The 23,040-nt window shown below is 46.0% G+C and overlaps 2 protein-coding genes across 2 annotated transcripts; both read left to right on the forward strand.

The window, feature by feature from the left end:
• Positions 1 to 5,708: 5,708 nt before the first annotated feature.
• On the forward strand, positions 5,709 to 9,672 carry LOC149436316 (galectin-1-like). Its single transcript, XM_089661771.1, has 3 exons — positions 5,709 to 5,829; positions 8,168 to 8,339; positions 9,319 to 9,672. The coding sequence occupies exons 2-3, from the start codon at positions 8,181 to 8,183 to the stop codon at positions 9,460 to 9,462; spliced, it is 303 nt and encodes a 100-aa protein (XP_089517897.1). The 5' UTR covers positions 5,709 to 5,829; positions 8,168 to 8,180; the 3' UTR covers positions 9,463 to 9,672.
• An 8,834-nt stretch (positions 9,673 to 18,506) lies between these two features.
• LOC149436317 (galectin-1-like) lies at positions 18,507 to 22,593 on the forward strand. The gene is made up of 4 exons (XM_089661772.1): positions 18,507 to 18,527; positions 19,874 to 19,953; positions 20,851 to 21,022; positions 22,246 to 22,593. The coding sequence occupies exons 1-4, from the start codon at positions 18,516 to 18,518 to the stop codon at positions 22,387 to 22,389; spliced, it is 408 nt and encodes a 135-aa protein (XP_089517898.1). The 5' UTR covers positions 18,507 to 18,515; the 3' UTR covers positions 22,390 to 22,593.
• The last annotated feature ends 447 nt before the right edge of the window (positions 22,594 to 23,040 follow it).

A 23,040-nucleotide genomic window follows, 5' to 3' on the forward strand; every position in this document is an offset into this window, starting at 1 on the left:
TCACGCATCTCATGTGATGTCAGGGGTCTCATATGATGTCATGCATCTCGTGTGATGTCAGGGGTCTGATATGATGTCATGCATCTCCTGTGATGTCAGGGGTCTCATATGATGTCATGCATCTCGTGTGATGTCAGGGGTCTCATATGATGTCATGCATCTCATGTGATGTCAGGGGTCTCATATGCTGTCATGCATCTCATGTGATGTCAGGGTTCTCATATGCTGTCATGCATCTCATGTGATGTCAAGGGTCTCATATGATGTCATGCATCTCATGTGATGTCAAGGGTCTCATATGATGTCATGCATCTCATGTGATGTCGGGGGTCTCATATGATGTCATGCATCTCATGTGATGTCAAGGGTCTCATATGATGTCATGCATCTCATGTGATGTCAAGGGTCTCATATGATGTCATGCATCTCATGTGATGTCAGGGGTCTCATATGATGTCATGCATCTCATGTGATGTCAGGGATCTCATATGATGTCATGAATCTCACGTGATGTCATTGTTCTCATATGATGTCATGCATCTCACGTGATGTCAGGGTTCTCATATGATGTCAGGGGTCTCATGTGATGTCAGGGGTCTCATATGATGTCAGGGGTCTCATGTGATGTCAGGGGTCTCATATGATGTCACGCATCTCATGTGATGTCGGGGGTCTCATATGATGTCACGCATCTCATGTGATGTCAGGGGTCTCATATGATGTCATGCATCTCACGTGATGTCGGGGGTCTCATATGATGTCACGCATCTCACGTGATGTCAGGGGTCTCATATGATGTCACACATCTCACGTGATGTCAGGGGTCTCATATGATGTCACGCATCTCACGTGATGTCAGGGGTCTCATATGATGTCATGCATCTCACGTGATGTCAGGGGTCTCATATGATGTCATGCATCTCATGTGATGTCAGGGGTCTCATATGATGTCATGCATCTCATGTGATGTCAGGGGTCTCATATGATGTCATGTGATGTAATGTGTATCAGGTAATGTAAATTGTTACTTTGCGGTTGAATTCCTAAACCTGGAGAGTCCAGAATCTGGTGCAGCTCTGCATAGAAACCAATCAGCTTCCAGGTTTTCCTGTCAAAGCTTCATTGATCCAGCTGAAGGTAGAAGCTGATTGGCTCCCATGCACAGCTGCAGCAGATTTTGCACCCTCCAGTGTTAGGAAATCTCCCCCTTTGTGGTGTAGAAATGACTTTGAGGATAGTCCTCTTTTGCCCCATGAATGGAGTTTTCCTTCCATGGTATTTGATCATGTAAAGAAGACTCCATTCATGGGTTCAGTGTCTTTCTTGGGAGTGGATTGCATCAGCTAGGCTGAAGGAAGGCTGGCTCTCGCTGCCATGTGGCCTCGGGTGGGTCCACTTGAGGGCCTTAAGTAAAAAAGTGACCCTGGTTTTTCAGGAAGTTCATTGAGGGGTTGTCTGCCAAAGCCTCAGTCTGGCGTGAATGAAGGGTTATGATTGGAAGGAGGCAACCATTCTGGCCGTGATCCATGTGAGTACTGACATTGAGGAATTTGGGGACTCTGTGCTTGCTACCTCCCCTGCTTGATGGTCAGCGTGGGTCTGGAAAAAGGGAACACTGGCTAGTGTTCTGAAGAGCTGGTCAATTTGTTGCTTCTGCAGAGGACTTTGCTCAGCTATGTTACCTTTGGGCTGTCAGTCTGTTGTGATTGGCTTATACCTGAGAGCTCAGCCCTGTAACTACTACTGCAGAAAGGACTTGGCGCACTCCTGAACTACTTGTTGCTACAAAGTAAGGGAAGTCTATCTGCTTCAGCTAAGACTTCAGAAGTGCTCAACTAAGATCTGCTAGATGTCCTCAGTGTGAGTAATTCTGATTTTGGAGTATCCTACTACACTGATCAAAAAAATCAAGAGGCTTTTTAATCAGAATAGCATCAAGTTAATGAAACTCCTGAGATATTATTCTGGTCAGTTAAGTAGCAGAGGGGGCTGTTAATTGGTTTCAGCTGCTTTGGTGTTAATAGGTGAATTAGATGGGCAACAATGAGATGACCCCCAAAACGACAATTGTTTTACAGGTGGAGGCCACTGACTTTTTTTTTTTTTTCTTTCCTAGTCCTTTTCTGATGCTAGTTTTGAATTTGGCCGGGGTCAGTGTCACTACTGGTAGCATGAGGCCGTTCCTGAACCCTACAGAGGTTTCACAGGCAGTCCAACTCCAGGATGGCACATCAATATGTGCCATTTCAGGAACGTTTGCTGTCTTCCAGCAAGTCTGAAGAGCATGGAGGAGATTCCAGGAAATGAGCAGTTACTCTAGGAGGGCTGGACAGGGCCGTAGAAGGTCCTTAATCCATCAGCAGGACTGGTATCTGCTCCTTTGTACAAGGAAGAACAGAATGAGCCCTGCCAGAGCCCTACAAAATGACCTCCACCAGGCCACTGGTGTAAATGTCTCTGATCAAACAGACTTCATGAGGGTGGCTTGAGGGCCCGATTTCCTCTAGTGGGCCCTGTGCTCACTGCCCGGCACCATAGAGCCGGATTGGAATTTGCCATTGAACACCAGAATTGGCAGGTCCACCACTGGTGCCCTTTGCTTTTCACACATGAGGGGCAGGTTCACCCTGAGCACATGTGAAAGGGTCTGGAGAAGCTGTGGAGGTTATGCTGCCTGTAACATTGTTGAGCATGATTGTTTGGAGGTGGGTCACTGATGGTCTGGGGAGGCATATCCATGGAGGGGCACACAGACCTCTACAAGCTAGACAATAGTACCCTGACTGCTATTAGGTATCGGGATGAAATCCTTGGACCCATTGGGACTCTGCACCAGGAGGAACCCTGGTGCCACTGCATTAGTGTAGACAATGCCCGGCCTCGTGGCGAGTATGCAGGCAGTTCCTGGAGGCTGAAGGAATTGATACCATTGAATGGCCCCCACTCTTGCCTGACCTAAATCCAATGGAACACCTCTGGGATGTCATGTTTCGGTCCATGCACAACCGCCAGGTTGCACCTCAGACTGTCCAGGAGCTCAGTGATGCCCTGGTTCAGACCTGGGAGGAAATCCCCCAGATAGGGGCGGACTGATCATTTGGAAGCTCGGGCATGGCCCCGGGTCAGTAGGGGGCCCCATGAGATGCCCCTGGTACCTTCTTCATAGGCTTTTTTGAGTTTGGGTAAGGACACGGGCCCCATTATCCCCTATTGCCTGGGGGCCCCATGAGTTCAGTCCACCCCTGCCCCCAGGACACCATCTGTCATTAGGAGCATGCCCTGACATTGTCACACGTGCCTACAAGCATGTGGGGGCTGTACAAACTGAGGACCATTCTGAGTTGCTGCAATGAAACGTCAGTTAAAAGGACTCACCTGCTGCATAATTTTTTCACTTTGATTTTCGGGGTGTCGTTGAATTCAGTCCTCTGTAGGTTGATCAATTTTCATTTCCATCAAACAATGGGGCATCCTTGTGTTCTCAACACATGACCCAGTCCATGTCAGAATGGAGATCCAGCAGGAGATTTTTCCCAACTGAGATCTGATTGGTTTTCAAAGTGTTCTGTTTCCTTATGAGCCATGTACAATGCCCCTTCCCTATCCCCAGTTCTCCAGCAAACTCCAAAAACAAACATCCCCTAGACTGGTCATTGGAGGCAACAAGTGGGAAGTTTGCCCCACAGCCAGGCAGTGTATTCCGTCAGCCGAAGTAAATAGAAATGGGACATCATACAAGCAGCCCTCATGAGGGTAGCGCCACACTTATAGGTGACAGGTTCTCTTAGTGGTAATACATGGTGTCAGACCTTGTAGGTCTCCTTTCTACTCCACTGCTGGCTGGCTGTAGGACTACAACTTGTGTATAGGTCTGGGCAGCCGGCATACATGACATTAACATAACATTTTATATATTGTCAAGTCATTGATCTACAGTCGGGTCCATAAATATTGGGACATGGACACAATTCTAACATTTTTGGCTCTATACACCACCACAATGGATTTGAAATGAAAAAAACAAGATGTGCTTTAACTGCAGACTGTCAGCTTTAATTTGAGGGTATTTACATCCAAATCAGGTGAACGGTGTAGGAATTACAACAGTTTGCATATGTGCCTCCCACTTGTTAAGGGACCAAAAGTAATGGGACAATTGGCTTCTCAGCTGTTCCATGGCCAGGTGTGTGTTATTCCCTCATTATCCCAATTACAATGAGCAGATAAAAGGTCCAGAGTTCATTTCAAGTGTGCTATTTGCATTTGGAATCCATTGCTGTCAACTCTCAAGATGAGATCCAAAGAGCTGTCACTATCAGTGAAGCCATCATTAGGCTGAAAAAACAAAACAAACCCATCAGAGAGATAGCAAAAACATTAGGCGTGGCCAAAACAACTGTTTGGAACATTCTTAAAAAGAAGGAACGCACCGGTGAGCTCAGCAACACCAAAAGACCCGGAAGACCACGGAAAACAACTGTGGTGGATGAGCGAAGAATTCTTTCCCTGGTGAAGAAAACACCCTTCACAACAGTTGGCCAGATCAAGAACACCCTCCAGGAGGTAGGTGTATGTGTGTCAAAGTCACCAATCAAGAGAAGACTTCACCAGAGTGAATACAGAGGGTTCACCACAAGATGGAAACCATTGGTGAGCCTCAAACACAGGAAGGCCAGATTAGAGTTTGCCAAACGACATGTAAAAAAGCCTTCACAGTTCTGGAACAACATCCTATGGACAGATGAGACCGACATCAACTTGTACCAGAGTGATGGGAAGAGAAGAGTATGGAGAAGGAACTGCTCATGATCCGTCGCATACCACCTCATCAGTGATCATGGTGGTGGTAGTGTCATGGCGTGGGCATGTATGGCTGCCAATGGAACTGCTTCTCTTGTATTTATTGATGATGTGACTGCTGACAGAAGCAGCCGGATGAATTGTGAAGTGTTTCGGGAATATTATCGGCTCATATTCAGCCAAATGCTTCACAACTCATTGGACGCTTCACAGTGCAGATGGACAATGACCCAAAGCAGACTGCAAAAGCCACCAAAGAAGTGGAATGTTCTGCAATGGCCAAGTCCATCACCTGACCTGAATCCGATTGAGCATTTCACTTGCTGAAGACAAAACTGAAGGGAAAATGCCCCAAGAACAAGCAGGAACTGAAGACAGTTGCAGTAGAGGCCTGGCAGAGCATCACCAGGGATGACACCCAGCGTCTGGTGATGTCTATGCGTTCCACACTTCAGGCTGTCATTGGCTGCAAAGGATTTGTAACCAAGTATTAAAAAGTGAAAGTTTGATTTATGATTATTATTCTGTCCCATTACTTTTGGTTCCTTAACAAGTGGGAGGCACATATGCAAACTGTTGTAATTCCTACACCGTTCACCTGATTTGGATGTAAATACCCTCAAATTAAAGCTGACAGTCTGCAGTTAAAGCTCATCTTGTTCGTTTCATTTCAAATCCATTGTGGTGGTGTATAGAGCCAAAAATGTTAGAATTGTGTCGATGTCCCAATATTTATGGACCTGACTGTATCAGACATTTGTGATCTGCTGGGGATCTCTGAGCTCCCTCCACTCTCCCACATAAAGGACCTGACGGCCAAATATGGGATATTTTGTGTGTTGCAGTACAGAGTACAGTAACTGCAACCATGAGATGTCTCCTTTCTGTATACAATGTGTAATCCTCCCCCTCTATTATATGGGGTGTAATCATTCTCCTTTCCATACAGACTTTTTTCTTGTGTAACTTCAGCCTCAAACTTGGTCACTCTGTGGAGGTGGAGGGCTTCATTCCAGAGGGCTCAAAAAGGTAGGTGAAGCCTTGGCTACTTCTACAATATAAGTCCGTTATCTGCATAATACAATTTGCCAAAAAGCAGAACTTACAAATGTAGAAAAGTGTGATCTGTGTACAGTACATCCTACTGACCCCTCCTTGCTAGAAATGTAACATTCTCTGATAAATCTGACATCGCGTGTTTTGCTCCATCTTGGGTTAAGCATTTGTGCTCTTCCAGGTTGACTTTTTTTGTCATAATTTATAAAACTTGACAGCCATCATATGAAATGACAATGTGATTCCGATATTTGCTCCCCTACCAGTCCTACATCCCTCAGTCTGGCATACATCTTTTCTGCCCTGGTATGTACACCCCCTTGGAGGTTGGCTGAATTTCCAGGACTTCATGTCAGAAGATGGTGACGCCTAATAGCACTCCCTTGGGAGTTGCTGAAGATTTGGGTCCCCCTATAGTTCTACACAGCCAGGCAACATATTTTCCAGAGACAGCAGTCCTTTAATTTCTTGGATTTTATTAGGGGTAATAAACTTGGATGGGGTTGAGGCATGCATGGGACGCCCAATGAACAGTAAACTGAGTACCACTTCTGGCAACTATATACAAATCCTTACACATTAAAAATCTTCTGGGAGAGCTCTCCTGGTGTACCACCCCAGAACCCAGATAAATTGTTTTTATCCAGCTGTCTGCAAGAATCCCTGGGCAAGGGTATCAAGTGCCTGCCACTTTAATGAACAGCCCCAGGTAAGGAGCTAGGTGGGTTTCCCACCTGAGTGCTCTTTTTCCCCTTTAGCTGGCTCAGGGGGGTGTAGGATTGCTCAGTCTTTTCTGTGAGCTGCTTTAGGTAGATGGCTGCCTCAACAGGTGGTCCTCCCTCTGGGGACTGGCGACGCAGAGTGATCCTGTTTGGGTCCCAGCCTGTAGGTAGGCCCCCACCCAGGCTCTTGCATCTCTTCCTCTATCTTCTACCCAAACTATCCTACTGCTGAGCAGGCCCAGTCTCTTAGAGGCTGTTTTGACCTCATGCCAAGCATCCTGCCTGGGGATTGGCCAGCATCCCTGAAGAGTGCAGACCAGCTCCTCACCCCTGCCCACTGAGTTCTAGAGACTTCTCAAAGTCTCTAGATCATGGAAAGGTATGAGCTGATCTGCAGAGCCTCAGCCCTGATCTGAATTTGACCCCTCTGACTATTTCCCAGGTTGCTACTTGGCCTTCTGTCTTAAAACCAAAAAAACAAATTGGCTTACTCCCCCTAGCTAGGAGGGCACTACAGAAGTGATGGAACAATGTCCGCTCCAAAATCGGTAGAATCCATATTTTTTATTTTTCAAACTACTGCCATGGCTATATTCTCTTTAGCACTTCTCTTCCTGGGGACCCTGAAGTACTATCTACTGTTGGGGCTGATATCTTGGATGATCCCAGTAGAATATCCTACCAGCACATCTTTAGTGTATGGTAGGAAACCATGCAACCTCCATGTGGACAGTGCCCTGATCAGAACTAGCTGACTGTTGGGCAACATTCCTGATATAATCCATACAAAATGTATCCTGTGATCAGGCACCGGCAGTCATGAAAGGACCCCTTTGTCAGTGGATACATTTATATTGCTACCTTTACAGTTTTTCCACCAGATGCACTATCCAGAATATTTGCTGTAGATTACGGTGTAAGCAAAATGTATAGGAACTATGGCTTAGAATTACATTCTGTCCTTTGTCTTCCAGGACCCCACCAACCCATATAGCTGCAGACACTGGAGAAATTCATCCTAATTTACAGTAAAGCACTTCATCACAATTACTTGCCTAGTTAGAGGTTAAAACACCCCTGGAATAGCAATGGGGAGTAAAAGGGCACAAAGTAGTGACTTCTCAGCTGAACTCGGCAGTCTCTGGGAACTGACTTGGCAGCTCAGATCACCCCTCTCCCTACTAGTAGGATGGGAGAGAAGAGAGCAGAGACCAAACTTGAATAACTTCACTGTTTCTCTTGTGAACTTTCAGGATGATTTGTTCCACAGTAGCTGCAACTACAAAGGTCAGTGAGGGATTGTCTTAAAGCCTACTTACTGCTTGTTAGAAATGTAACCATAACTGTATATTCATAACCAGGCTACAGGCTTGATGTATTGTTGGTACCCCATTTGTTCATGAAGGTCTGTCAAGCAAACTGATTTAAGTCTCCAAAAATATTAGATGGTATAATTTATACAGTATGATTTGCTATTAAAAGTGGCAGAAGTACCTCTGAAACAAATGGGAGTATTGCTGGTAAATGACTCGAGTACTATATTTGACAAGGTCAGCTGAGCCGAATAATTGTTTTTTCTGTCTTTCTAGGTTTGTCATAAATATGGGAAAAGATAATAACAATTTAGTGGTCCACTTTGAACCTCGATTTGATTTCAATGGAGACAAGGACAAGATAGTCTTGAACTCGCAGGAGGACGGAGTCTGGGGAGAGGAGCAGAAGGAAAACTTCTTCCCTTTCCAGGAGAAAAAAGACACAAAGGTAAGCCTACACTGGGAGGGGCAGGACAACTGTTGGATGGGGCAAAGTGGCATCACTGGTCATACTGGACACACAATATCCATTTCTGAAAGATGCAGTGATGGTTTAGGCCAAGGGTATATAGAATCTGCTATGATGGTTACCCTTTCAGCTCATTCCATGAAGGAGAACCTCCCGCATAGGAAGATCCAATGGATTCCATCATGCTGCTATTGTGCTGAGATATATCACCTAGTAAATGGCTGCTTTTTCAGGTCAATAGTCAGAATTATTGACTTGCTAAATTTTTCATATAACATTTTAATTTCTATTTTGTGTATGTGGTGTTTGTCAGGGATTTCTGGGGCCCCTTTCTATAATCATCCAACAAAGAATGTTACTATAAGGTCTCTTGTAAAGGCTCAATCTGGCTGGTGGGGGGGCTGGCCAGGAACTGAAGCATCTGTCATGCTACAAAACTGTTGTGGAGACCAATGTGTGGGATACGGGGCAAAGACTAATGTGTGCCGGGGAGGGGATTACAGGGAATGGATATTACCGCTGTTGGATGCTCTGTTCATCTAAATTCATCTCTGGGGATAGAATTCCTCACACTAAGTGTCAAGGCTTCCTTCTATATGAAAATGATTGACCCAAAATTGTATTACCAACAATTCTCACTTACCCAAGTCATCCATAGTTGAAGGGACCCCTGTCAAGGACACATATGAATTGGAGCCATGGTGGGGACAGTGCCCTAGATTGTCCTAGGTGAGATGCTCTCATCAGAGACCCTGTCACTATAACATTGCACCACAGAAGCGCATCCTTCCATGAACAAGTTTCTGCAACAGATAAAGAACTCATAAGATTAGGTACATGCATGTCACCTTATGGAAAGGGTTTTGTTGAAATGAATGGTTTGGTGGTCTCTCTATGGCCAACACTCACTGACTTTTTTTATAGTCCAACAAGCTGACACTGCCATCTTTTCTTACAGGTTTCCTTCCAGTTTCAGCAAGACAAGATCACCATACAATTACCTCACCTAAATCCTCTCTCATTTCCAGTCCGCTTTCCCTTAGAGGTGATCTCCTACTTGGGTGTGGAATTCCTGCAGGCCAAGTCCATCACATTTAAATGAAGAATCTGCAATAGAAGAGCTGCCTGTCCCATGTATTCACACCCAGGCTCTGTGACATGGTCATAGTGGATAAGACTGATAAATGCCTTTCTATCTTTGTACTCCCCTCCAATCTGCATCCTTGCTGCTCATGTTGGCATACATTGTGCTTTGCTCAGGTCATTTACTAGAAATTTCATCCCCATTTCTATTAAAATTCTATGAGCTCTATTGTCAGTCTATTTTTTATTTGGTGCTAAACTGACTTTGGATTGATTGCTGTAGTAGATGTTAGCTGATAGCACCCTCCTCCTGGATGTTTATTACATTTAAAAAGCCACGCAGTAACCAACAGGGTGCTAATGTTACATTCTCGGCCCGCATAGTCTGATTCCTTGGATTTCCAGTAAGTTGCATTTTTCTGATCTGCAAGAGCTTTCAGTCAGGGGCCAAAAACGTTATCTAGAGGTATAGAATGAAGCTTGTTGGGGCCCCCCCCACCACTTTTTTCCACCACATGCCAAATTACTCCCTTGCTTCAATTGGCTAAATTGGGGGTAGAAAACCTTTCAGAGGCAGATCCCTGGGGTTTTTTTTTAAATATTTCAAGGAAAGTACAAGGCTCAAATGTTTTAACATTCTGGTGCATAGCACTTCTAAGGCACAAACATTAGTGCTCCACCCCAAGAGCCTGCAAGTGCTCTTTCCTCATCTCTTCCCCCTCAGCTTTCCCTTTTTCGTTTCTCCTCACTCTCAAACATGCTCTTACTAACGTTTTTTGCTATAATGCTCTTCTTTACCCCCTCCTCACCCCATTAATCGTATATCCCATCCTCATTTATGCCCTATCAATATCATTGCATTTATCTCCTGCTCTAAGTCCACATAATGTCACTACTCCAAAATCACAGTGGCATTTGCCCTCAAATCCTGCCTCCCTCGCCCTTTTCTCTCCCAGAGACATCACCCTAAACCAGGCATGTCCAAAGTCCGGCCCGCGTTCCGGACTGAAACGGCCCCACAGGTGAGCTACCCAAATATATAACTTACGGCCCCCGGTAGTGATTCCCTGAAAGCTACTGAGGACTCCAGTGATCTCTTGACATCATCAGCTGGTGCAGGAAGGAGAGCCCAAATCTCGCGACATCTGAGATCTCGTGAGATTTGGGCTTTCCTTCTCTGTGTGCCGGCTGATGACGTCAATTCCCGCTTGACAGATCCCTGGAGTCCTCAGTGGCGTTCGCAGAATCACTAGTGGAGGGCCGTAAGCTATATATTGGGCAGCTCATCTGTGGGGTCCGGAACGTGGGCCGAGGATCCCAGGTGGTGCGCAGGGAATTACTACTGGGGCTACCATTTACCGGTATCAATTTGGGCTATAATGGATTGGTGCTCAGGATCACTTGACGTCATCAGACAGTGCAAGGAGAAACAAAGCCCAAATCTTGCGGCCTCCGAGATCTCGCGAGATTTGGGCTTTCCTTCTCCCTGTGCTGGCAGAGTGATTTAACACCTGTTTAGATTTGTCATCCAAGTCACAAAATGAAAAGTATGCCGTTTTCAATAAACTTTTGCATAAAATAGTTCATTTGCATTTAATTTTAATGGTTCATCAGAATGTTGGGCAAAATGGTTGGCCCTCGCACATGTTCACTTCATCAAATCTGGCACTCTTCCAAAAAAGTTTGGACACCCCTGCCCTAAACCCTAGCCCTCCATCAACCACCCACAGAACAGGCAATCTCTCTTCTCTGGCAGCAGCTGCAAACCTTGCTCTCATCTCAATTGCCCTGCTTCCACAATCTGGCCCATCCCTCTTATTTGCCCTCTGGAACACCTTCTCAGTCTCTAACAATTTCCACTGTCAATGACCTCTTCCTCTCCCACTTGCTATTACAAAACTTGCCTCTAGGAATCTGACTCTCAGCTGCACTCCCCCATGGTGGCCTCCTCTGGACTCCCTTGCCCAGACCCAGTGGACAAAAAGGGGCAGAGTTGGACTTTCCACAAAGCACTTTCCAGCTTCTTCATACACCTCCCTATCTGTCCCTCTGCTTGTTGAGGTGCATTGTATTAGGTTTTTTTTTCCCCTTGTTTATCTGAGGATTGCTGTCATCAACTGACCTTGCAGCCTTGTGTCATGCTGTAAGGGACCGCCTGGTGGTACCACTAGCACCCCACTGATCAGACATTCCCAGAGCACGGAATCTAAGCCCCAGAGTACTTGTTCACCAGGGCCCCTGATAGTGGGGATGGACTTGGAGTACCCTGAGACCAGGTCGTGGCTACTGAGTATACCTGTCAGTGGTAGGGGTAATCACCAGGGGCTCCCACGGGGGAGAGCCTGATATGGGGAGGTCAGGTGATCCCGATGGGATGGATGGCTGAGCAGGTGCGAGGTCAGACAAGCCGGGTCGGTAGCCGTGGGGATGGTGTGGTACAAAGCAGAGGGCAGAGAATAGTCGGGTCACTCGCCAGGTCAGAAGGTCAGATCTAATAAGGGGCATCCAGAAGAGAGGTCAGGCAAGCCAAGGGTCAGAGCAGGAGAGTACAGCATGGTCAGGTACAATCTGGATCAGCAACTTACAATACACAGGTTCGCAGATACAGGAAAGACCAGAAGGCACTGAATGACAGCTCAGGGCCGTTTAAATATTGTGCCCTGCGCTGTCATTGGTGCCAGGTGCGCCTGCGGCTCTTACTGCGCATGCACGAACCTGGATGCCGTGGCCGGCCAGGACCTAGTGCCCGCGTCCTTGCACGGGGATGCGCACTGCGCCTGCGCTGGGACCAGCCGCGGGGATCCCTGACACATGCTTTCTTGAGGACTTCGCTGCATGGCTACCCTAGTTTCTCTACTGAGGTGTCTGCCATCGTGCTTGGGGACTTTAACATCCTCAGACACATCTACTCAACCTACCCTCCTATTAACCTAACACAATGGACAAAAACCATCACCCACTCCAATGGCAACACCCTCAACCTTGTGTTCTTCCACCTATGCACTCCCTTTAACCTCTCCCCTTTTTCCTCTCTAATAGCATCTTTATTAATTTCACTCTCCCGGTCTCCTACATCTCATGACTCCTACCAGGAAATGGTTACATGTAGAAACCTCAGCCCTTCCCTTTTTTTTCACGCTGCTACTGAGTGCCTTTATGATAATTGCACTGCTGACCTGGCCACATCTGCTTAAAACAACATCCTATCATCCTCCTGGGACACGTTCTTCTCTCTACATGCAGAACCAGGCCTTTCACAACCCTGGTGAACCGATGATACCAGAAGTCTCAAGAGATGCTGCTGTGCTCTTGCGCAAGTGTGGCATAAAACAAAATCCTTGAAGACTTCACCCTCTACAAATCCACCCTTCTCAAATACGGCTCTATCCTCCCATGCTGCTAAACAAACCTACTACAACACTCTCCTCAAAACCCATTCATCTAATCCTCCAACACTTTTCTGCCCTCAATTCCTTTTTCTGCCCAGGAGAGTGGCAGTCATTTCAAGAACAAGAGCTACACAACCTGCGATGGGATCTCCAGTGTCAAGCTTTCTCCTCCAACATACCAGGCCCAACACCACACTCAATAGTCTCCTCCTTTGGCAACAGGGTCAAATGCCTTTCCAAGGCTTACCTTATCACCTGATCCCTCATGATCATTGTAACCTACCTGCTCTATCCTAAGCTCTCTAATCCACATCTTCAACCTTTCCCTCCCTTGCTCAAACATGCACAGGTTACACTCATACTTAAACCCTAACTGGACTCCACCTGTTTGAATAACTTAAGACCCTGCTCCCATATGCCTCCAAGCCTCTTGAGTGCCTTGTTCACAACTGCATGAGTTGCTACCTCACCGACAACAACCTTCTTGATCCTCTATAGTCTGGCTTCTGCCCACAACATTGCACTGAAATGGCCCTACTAAAACTCACAAACTACCTACTAACTGCTAAAGCCAATGGCCATTACTTCATATTCCTAGACCTTCCCACTGACTTTGACACAGTGGACACCTGCCCCTCCTCAAACTCCACTCCCTTGGCCTCCATTACTCTGCTCTCTCCTGCTTCTCCTCTTACCTTTTTCAGTGTCGCATGCAATAACTCCTCTTACTATTGCTTCAATACTACCTCTATGCTGAAGACGCCCAGAATCTCTCTCCACTCCCCAGCTCACCCCCTCAATCTCCTCATGTATTACAAATCTAAGCGACATATCAGTAGAGATGTCACACCACTCCCTTAAAACTCAATCTTTCTAAAACAGAGTTTGTAATATTACCTCCCCACCCAATCCCCCACTCATGACTTTACCATTAAGATCAACCACTGGTCCTTCCCCTCATGCCAGGTGTTCTCTTGTACTCTGACCTCTCCTTCGGGCCCCACATCCAATCACTGGCTAAATCCTGCCGCCTCAACCTCTGCAACACTTCAAAAATCCACTCCTTTCTGACCAACGACACCACAAAACTCCCTCCTCACTGGAATACCGTTACACAGGTTATCCCCCTTCAGTCTTTAATGAGTACTGTTGCTAGACTCCCTCTCTGCCAATCCCTTCACTGGCTTCCACTGACCCAATGTATAAAATACTAACCTCAACATATAAGGCCACCCATAGCACTGCCCCTAGCTACATCATCAACCTCATCCACAGATATTGTCCACTCTGCTCCTCCCAAGACATCTTGCTCTCTAATCACCTCCTCTCATGCTCACCTCCAGGACTTCTCCAGTGCCTTTCCGATCCTCTGGAACTCCCTACCTCAGTATATCCAGTCAGTCCTTCCCTGTCTGCCTTTAGGTGATCTTTGAAAAATTCACTTCTTCAGGGAAGACTATCCCACCTCCACCTGAGAACTATACTTGAGCCACCTCCATCACATCATCTCCTGCAGCTATCACCTTTTGTACCATCCCCCCCCCCCCCCTTTAGATTGTAAGCTCCATGAGAAGGGCCCTACTATTCCTTCTGTACTGAAATGTAATGTAATTGTACTGTCTCCCTCTATATTATAAAGAGCTGAATGCATGCAAGCTGGCCATAAGCAATACAAGAAGTATATAATGATGATAATTGGTCTTTAGCGTTTATGTGGCACTTGTTTATATTACTAATAGTGGTAAAATAATGCTCTTTAGCCTCATGGAAAGATCTTAAGAACTTTAATTGGAATTTATGACTAAAGCTGTCCAAGGCTGAGACCCATATCTGTGTCCCAGAAGGTCAAGGGTGCTAGTAAAACTGGCCAGATTGCCCCTCATTGTAGCCAGTGGGGTCAGGGGTATATTAGGGAAGGGTACTTTGAGTTTTGATGGGAGAACCTGGCTTCTCTGAAGGCTTCTGATCCTTGTATGAATAATTTAAGGACCCTGTCATCTCCTCTGTCTGTACATCTCTTCTGAGATCCAATACGTTTTAATTTTCCTGGAGATCCATGTTGCTGAGGAAATTCATTTTTGGGTTGGAGGAGTTGGATTTTAGACCTGCGCTCCTTTTTCCACAATTACCCTAATAATCATAATTATTAGCCATCACACAGATATTTACACCAGGGATGACATCATAGTGATGGGGATGGTCATATGGGGGGTGGGGTCATAAACAGTCTGATAAAGACATAAATGTACCGACTCTAAAATCTGCTGACAATAGCTGGACCATTTCTGTATTATTGAGGAGAAAAGATCCTCCGATCCCTGGAGATTTTCCTGCAAGTCGTCCTGACCTGACTGAGGAAAAAGACAGGTAAGAGCCTTCCTTTTCTCAGAAAAAATCTGCCCATCTATTACCAGCTTTACTCTCCCATTATTTACCCCGAGATCTACAAGCTATCCATAGCCAGGAGCAGGGGCGGACTGACAACTCATGGGGCCCCTGTGTCCTTGCCAAACTAAAAAAAAGCCTATGAAAAAGGTACCAGGGACATCTCATGGGCCCCCCTACTGACCCCGGGCCCTCGGGCAGTGCCTGATTTTCCAAATGGCAAGTCCGCCCCTGGCCAGGAGCACAGATGTCACACACCACCCACAGCTAGTTGCATAGATGTCCTTACCACCCATAGTAATGTGCACAGATGTACAACACCACCTGTAGCCAAGTACATGGATGTCACACCTCGCCCATAGCCAGGTGCATAGACATTCCATGCCACCTATAGACTGACACACAGCTGTTTCATTCCACCCAGAGCTAGTTGCACATACATCACACAACACTGATATGCTGGTCCAAAGATGTCCCCAACAGCCCAGAGCCAGGTGCATAGACATTCCATGCCACCCATAGCCAAGTGCACAGCTGTCACACATCTCTCATAGCCAGTTGCATAGATGTCACATACCACCCATAGCCAGGTGAACAGATGCCATACAAAATCCATAACCAGGTGCACAGATGTCCTAAATTACCCATAATCTGGTGTACAAACATTCCAAGCCATCCATTGCCATGTGCATAGACATTCCATGCCTCCCATAGCCAGGAGCACAGATGTCAAACACCTCTCATAGCCAATTGTACTGATGTCACACAACACTCAATACCCCAAATGTAAAAATGTCCCATGCCAACCATAGCCAGGTGCAGAGACATTCCACACTGCCCATCATAAGGTGCACAGATGTCATACTATGTCCATAACCAGGTACAAAGATGTCCCAAGTTACCCATAGCCAGATGCATAGACATTCCAAGCCACCCATTACCAGGTACGCAAATGTCCCATACTACTCATAGCCAAGTGCACAGACATCATATACTGCTCATAGTCAGGGGCCCCCAGATCCCAGCCCTCCATGTGAATGATTAGGAGTACATAGGACCCCTACTCATTCACCCCCCCCCAAAAGTTCAACGTAAATCAAAATGCATAGCCAGTTTTTTACTTAGTTTATTTAGCGCCTCCTGCTAAATAAGCGAAGGGGCGGAGTGACCCAATTATGTCACTGGGTGACCCCTCCCCTTATGATGTCATTGAATAGAGCACGTTGGGTTGATGACATCATAAGGGTCTTGGTCATCCACTGACATTATTGGGTCACCCCACCCCTTAGCTAATTGAGCGGCAGAAGGAGTGGGAGCCAAGTGTCGGTGCGGGTCGGATTTGTATTTTTTTGGGTCGGCAGCTGTCATTCATGATTGACATTTCATCAGTCTTGGGGGACTTTTTTTGAATAAAAGACTGGTCAAAAACTGTGTTTTTATTTACTTTGAACTTTTTTAGTGTACGAGGAGGAGTACTATGTACCCCATACTTATGGGGACCAGGATTTGGGGGCTTCCAGATTCCAATAAGTCCCCTGCCCACAGACCTGCACAACCACCAGGCCCAGGTTGTGGGAAAGAGGCCGTTGTCCTCCTCATCATGGGGAAAAGGTGATTTGGGGGAACCCCCTGTCCAAAGCATCTTCCCATGGCCTGGTATGGATCAGGAAGGGGGTACTTGCTCATCCCCCCATTTCCTGGCTTGTTGGGCTGCATGGTCAGGTAAGGATCTGGAATGCATCAGATCCTTTTGGGGGCACCCTACACCTTTTTTTTTTTTTAACATTTTTGACATTGCAAGAATTTCCTTTAAAATCCATACCAGACCTGAAGGGCCTGGCATGGATTGGGGGGGACCCCATGCTGTTTTTTTCTTAATTTTTTAAATATCAGCAATTTTTTAGTTTACATTCTGCTGTCAGTGGGAAAGCTCACTGACAACAAAGGAGTCATGGTTGTTAAGGATGCAGCGGTCGTCTACTCCTTAACAACCATCATTTTTACTGGTTGTTAAGGATGCCGATGAGTGCCGCCTCCTTGCTATCACATGCCTGGACCACTTCTTATTTACCGCATTTATTTATTTTTTTATTTCCTTTAGTAAATTGACTTGAACACCATTTTATGCAGTATTTACCGAGCTTGTTTGGTGAGTGAATTAACATTTTCAGCTTCTTATTCAGTATTTGGGAAAAATGTGTCAGATCACCTTAATACCGCATGTGATCTGCTTTAGTGAATGGAGCCCACTGGGTCCAGATCTGGAGATCTGACTTACAAAAAGATATTGATGAGATAGAACGAGTCCAGAGCTGGGGAACACAAATGGTGAAAGGTCTGAGGGATCAAACATATCAGGAGAGACTGCAGGAACTTCATGTGTACAGTCTGGAGGAAAGAAGGGAAAGGATGGACATGACCAAAACCTTTCAGTACATCAAGAGGGGGAATAAGGTTCTGGAGGGCAGGATGTTCAGTATGAAGCCAAGATGAAGAACACGGGACATGACCTCCAACTGACTGGAGGAAAGTTCCCAACTCATCTTAGAAAGTCATATTTTCCTGAAAGGGTAGTTGATGGTTGGAATAGACCTCCAGCAGAGGTAGTGAGTCAGTCAGCAGTAAGTGGCTTCAGACATGCTTGGGGCAAACATGGATCTAAAATATAGATGTGTCAGACTCGATGGAGCACTTGGTCTTTTTTCTGCTGTCACTTATCTTTGTTTTTGTTTCTTGTGTGTCTCATATGATGTGTATCAGTATAGTGTTGCTGGTTGTGATGTAGTGGTTGGTATTGTGTTGGGGGATGTGGGCAGGTAATGTAAATTGTCACTTTGAGGTTGAATTCCTAAACCTGGAGAGTCCAGAATCTGGTGCAGCTCTGCATAGAAACCAATCAGCTTCCAGGTTTCCCTGTCAAAGCTTCATTGATCCAGCTGAAGGTAGAAGCTGATTGGCTCCCATGCACAGCTGCAGCAGATTTTGCACCCTCCAGTGTTAGGAAATCTCCCCCTTTGTGGTGTAGAAATGACTTTGAGGATAGTCCTCTTTTGCCCCCTTGCTGTTTGTGGTGAGTGGTGACATCCCAGCAGAGTGACGATGGACGACCCATGCTCAGTCACAGCGGATCCACATTTCATTCATTCTCTGTAATGAGCGGTTCTGGAAGAATTGTCAGTCCAGGGAGCAGTGGGCGGAGTGATCCCTCCCTCCTGACTGGCTCCACCCTCAGCAGACCTCCTATATAAGAAGAAGTAGAAGAGCAGCTGATCACAAGTGTCTCTGATAAGGAAGCAGGATGGCAGATAATGTGAGTATGAGCACTGGTGGAAGCTGCAAGAGCTGAGCAAATGGCTTCTGTGGGGGATGGTGGGTGTAGTGTGGTGGGTAGTGGTGAGTATTGGTTTGCTTGGTGTGGACACAAGTTGGTGTTGGGCTGGTTTGATGTTGGTGGTGGAGGTATGAGCACTGGTGGAAGCTGCAAGAGCTGAGCAAATGGTTTCTGTGGGGGAATTGTTTGGTGTAGTGTTTGGGGGCTGAGGACGGCGGTGGGTGTAGTGTTTTGGGGGCTGAGGACGGCGGTGGGTGTAGTGTTTTGGGGGGCTGAGGATGGCGGTGGGTGTAGTGTTTTGGGGGGCTGAGGACGGCGGTGGGTGTAGTGTTTTGGGGGGCTGAGGACGGCGGTGGGTGTAGTGTTTTGGGGGGCTGAGGACGGCGGTGGGTGTAGTGTTTTGGGGGGCTGAGGACGGCGGTGGGTGTAGTGTTTTGGGGGGCTGAGGACGGCGGTGGGTGTAGTGTTTTGGGGGGCTGAGGACGGCGGTGGGAGGAGGATATAAGGTTGCTGGAGGGGGGTGTTTAGTTGCTGGGTTTGGATGGTGATGGGTATAGCTTGGTATAGGGTATGGTATTAGTGTTGTGTGGGGGGGGGGGTCCTATTTAGGGTGTGATGAATGCATTTTGCTGTCCTGGCACAGAGCTTGGTCTGCCTTCCTGGGTATTCTTAGTATTGGGTATATACTGGTATGACTCTAACGTTCATTTCCTTCATGATTACTCTTAGTAACTCATTGTTTCCATGCCCCCCCCCTTATATTTTTATGTATATGTGAATATATTCACTTTTTTGTGCAGTTGTATAAATGGTCCTATTCTGAGATGACATGTTCATCCATTGTGCCAGATATTTGTTTCTATGCAGGATGGAAGCTGGGGGTGGGAAGGGGGTAGGGGGGGGGGGACACTCCAGACCAATCAGACATTTTGATGTACTCTTGACAAACTAACATGCTGACCAGAATTCAATTCATACTGTACATACCAAGTACATAATTACTAAACATGAATGCTGGGCAGGCCTTGTGCCGGTCAGTAATTGGCATCATCTGGCTGTCTCTAGATGGGACTATAACTTGTATAAAGCTCTGGGCAGCCGGCATACATGACATGACCATTGTAAGTGAAAATGTATATATTGTCATTGATCTGTCCGACATTTGTGATCTGCTGGGGATGTCTGAGCTCCCTCCACTCTCCCACACAAAGGAGTCAACAAATGGCTGTGACACACAAATCCCAAATATATTCTGAGTTCAGTAGCTGCAACCATGAGATCTCTTCTGTCTATAATCGGTGTAATAATTCTCTCCTCCCATACAGACTGTTACCGTTAATAACCTCGGCCTCAAACCTGGTCACTCCGTGGAGGTGGAGGGCTTCATTCCGGTGGAGTGTAAAGAGTAAGTCATGTTTCTCCCCTCAGCTATTTATTATATAATAGATCTGCTCTCTGTATAATAGTTTGCCAAAAGTTTACCTTAAAGTAGAAAAGTGTGCTCTGTGCGCAGAATATCCTACTGATCCCTCATTGCTGGGGTTTTGCCATGCGTGGTCCCTCAAATACCTGACTGGCTCAGAGCAAGTTTAGCTCAAACATTTTGCTTTGTCCTGGACCCCAATTAACTTTATAGCTGCAGGCACTGTGGAGGAATTGTAACCTCAAACTTAATAACAGAAATCCCTTCATCACTACTGCTTACCTAGTTAGAGGTCCAACACCCCAAGAATGGCAACAGGGAGTGAAAGGGCACTTCTCAGCTCTTCCACCTCCTAGCAGGGACTCAGCAGCTCAGCTCACCTTCTTGGCTTTAACTGGATAGTTGATCTCCCCCCTCCTAGTGGTGACTCCTTGGCCCAATTCTCCCTTCTACAGCAGTGACTCGGCAGCTTGGATCACCCTTCCTCCCACACTAGTAGGATATGAGCACAGAGCGTGGACCAGACATGAATGACTTTAGTTTCTCTTTGAAAATGTTCAGGATGAATTGTTCTACAGTGGCTGCAACTACAAATGTCAGTGAGGAACTGTCTCAAAGCTTAATTACTGCTGGTTAAAAATATAGACAACTGTGTCTATATCCAGGCTACAGGTCCATTTTAGGTGCTTTTGGTACAGTGATGTATTACCAGGACCCCATGTCTTTCAAGAAAAACTTTAGTTTAAGTCTCCAAAAATATTAGCTGACCTAATTTATTAGGTGGCAGAAGTACCTCCTGAAATCCATGGGGTGTAGAATTACTCGAGTACTACATCCAACAAGGTCAGCTGAGCAGAATTGCCTTTTATGTCTTTCTAGGTTTGCCATCATCCTGGGAACAGATGAGAAGAATCTTGTGCTACACTTTAGTCCTCGATTTGACTATCAGGGAGTCCAGCTCACAATAGTCATGAACTCAATGGTGGACAATGTTTGGGGAGAAGAGCAGAGGGAAAGTTTCTTCCCCTTCCAGAAGGGATCGGACATCATGGTACGTCTACACTGGGAGGGGCAGGACAACTGTTGGATGGGCAAAGTGTCATCATTGGACACATAATATCCATCTCTGAAAGATACAGTAGGCAGTCAGTGATGGCTTACATCAAGGATATGTGGACTCTGATGCTTGCCCCTTCAGCTCCTTCCATGAAGGATGGGAACATCCTAGATGGGAAGATCTAATGGATTCTGTCATGCTGCCATTGTGATCTGATATACTGCCTAGTGAATGGTTGCTGTTGGTCAGATTAATGGTTGTCAGAAATTTAGTTAGAAATAAAAATGCTAACGAGAAATTTTGCTTTTTCTGTGTCATTAAAAATGAGATCTTGGTGAGATTATAGGAAGAGGGAATGGGGATACAGTGATCTGACATGGAATGTCACCTTAAGGTCCCCTGTAAAGGCTCAATCTGGGGAGTAGTGGAGGGCTGGCTGGTCACTTGTATGTGCCCAGAATAATGGTATTCTCATTTGCCCAAGTCCATCATGATAGATGGAACCCTTGTCAAAGGGCATATGACCTGCAGATCTCAGTATTGATAATTGAGAGGCATAACCTTCCCTTTCCTGTAAACATTAAATGTTAAGCCCTGCCCCCTAGGATTCACTGTCAAAATGCCAGAGCCCCAGTGCACAGCTGAGTCATGGCACTTTCACATTGCTAAGCATCCATGCTACATGGCAATGATATGAGGCTTACAGAAGCCTCTCAAGCTGTTGCCCCAGAGGAACCCTTGAGGTTTTTAGGTCTTTGAAGAACCCCTACTACCAATTCATTGGTAGTGAGTAGTGGCGATGCCCCTTACATTGGTGGTCAAAATGCCACTTACAAGCAGTGAAGTTCATTGGCATCATGAAGCTGGCTCCCAAAATAAGCAGGCACCATCAAATGGGATATTAATTAGCCAAAGCTGAAGGAACCTTGGTTGGCAGAGCAGGACTCCAAACTGGCCAACAGCTATTGATCTCCTGAGGACTCCAGTTATTCTATAGAACAGTCAAAGACTGTTGCTAAAATTGAAACTTTGTTTGTGTTTTTTTGTTTTTGTTTTTTGTTTTTTTTTTAAATCAATTATAAATGGAACACAGAATATGTGCACATAGCTTCTGGAAAGGTTTTGGTTGATGTATTTTGGTAGTCCATCTCTACAGCCAGCAGTCATTGACTGTTTTTAATAGTCCAGCAAGCTAACACTGCCATCTTTTCTTACAGGTTTCCTTCTTGTTTGCACTAGACAAGATCACCATACAATTACCTACAGGAAATCCTTTAACATTTCCAGTCCGCTTTACCATAGAGGAGATCTCCTACTTGGCCGTGAGAAACCTCCAGCTCAAGTCCATCACACTGAAATGAAGAATCCATCAATGGAGGAGCCACCTACCCCACGTGTCCATATCCAGGCTCTGTGAAATGGCCAGAGTGGATGAAGAGGGTTTCCCTGTTTTGTAGCCGCTCCCACCTCCCTCCATGCTGCTCATATAGACAGACCTTGTGTTTTTGCTCAGATTATTTACTGTAAATTTCATCCACATTTCAAATAAAATCCAGTGAGCTCTATTGTGCCTGATCAATGTTTATTCAGCTCCCAACTGACTTTGTATTGATTGCTGTGGTGGATAGCATCCCTGCCTGCTGCATAGCGCCCTCCTGCTGGAGGTTTGTTGCATTACTTTCAAAAGGCACACAGTAACCAAGAGGGTGCTAATGCTGCTTTTCCTGTATGCATTGGCTGATTTCTTGGATTTCCCATAAGACTTTCTGATATTAAATGGGTTTTAAAAATGTCTGGCTCTCCAAAGATTTATCCCTACAGCTTAAGCAAAACTGATTTCACACTGATCTGGTTTATTTCCTTTTTAGAATCCTGCTTGCTGAGTTGTTTGCCACAGATCAGTGTGCAAGTAGCCTAATTATATGCTGAAAAAATAGCAGCTACAGGGGTAGGGTATGGGCATCACCTGGGTAGGGTTGGGGGAGTGATATTGGAAATTAAACATCATAAAA

The sequence above is a fragment of the Staurois parvus genome, unplaced genomic scaffold (assembly GCF_062004578.1).
Source record: "Staurois parvus isolate SC_StPar_1 unplaced genomic scaffold, SC_StPar_1.0 ptg001381l, whole genome shotgun sequence".
Taxonomy (NCBI): domain Eukaryota; kingdom Metazoa; phylum Chordata; class Amphibia; order Anura; family Ranidae; genus Staurois; species Staurois parvus.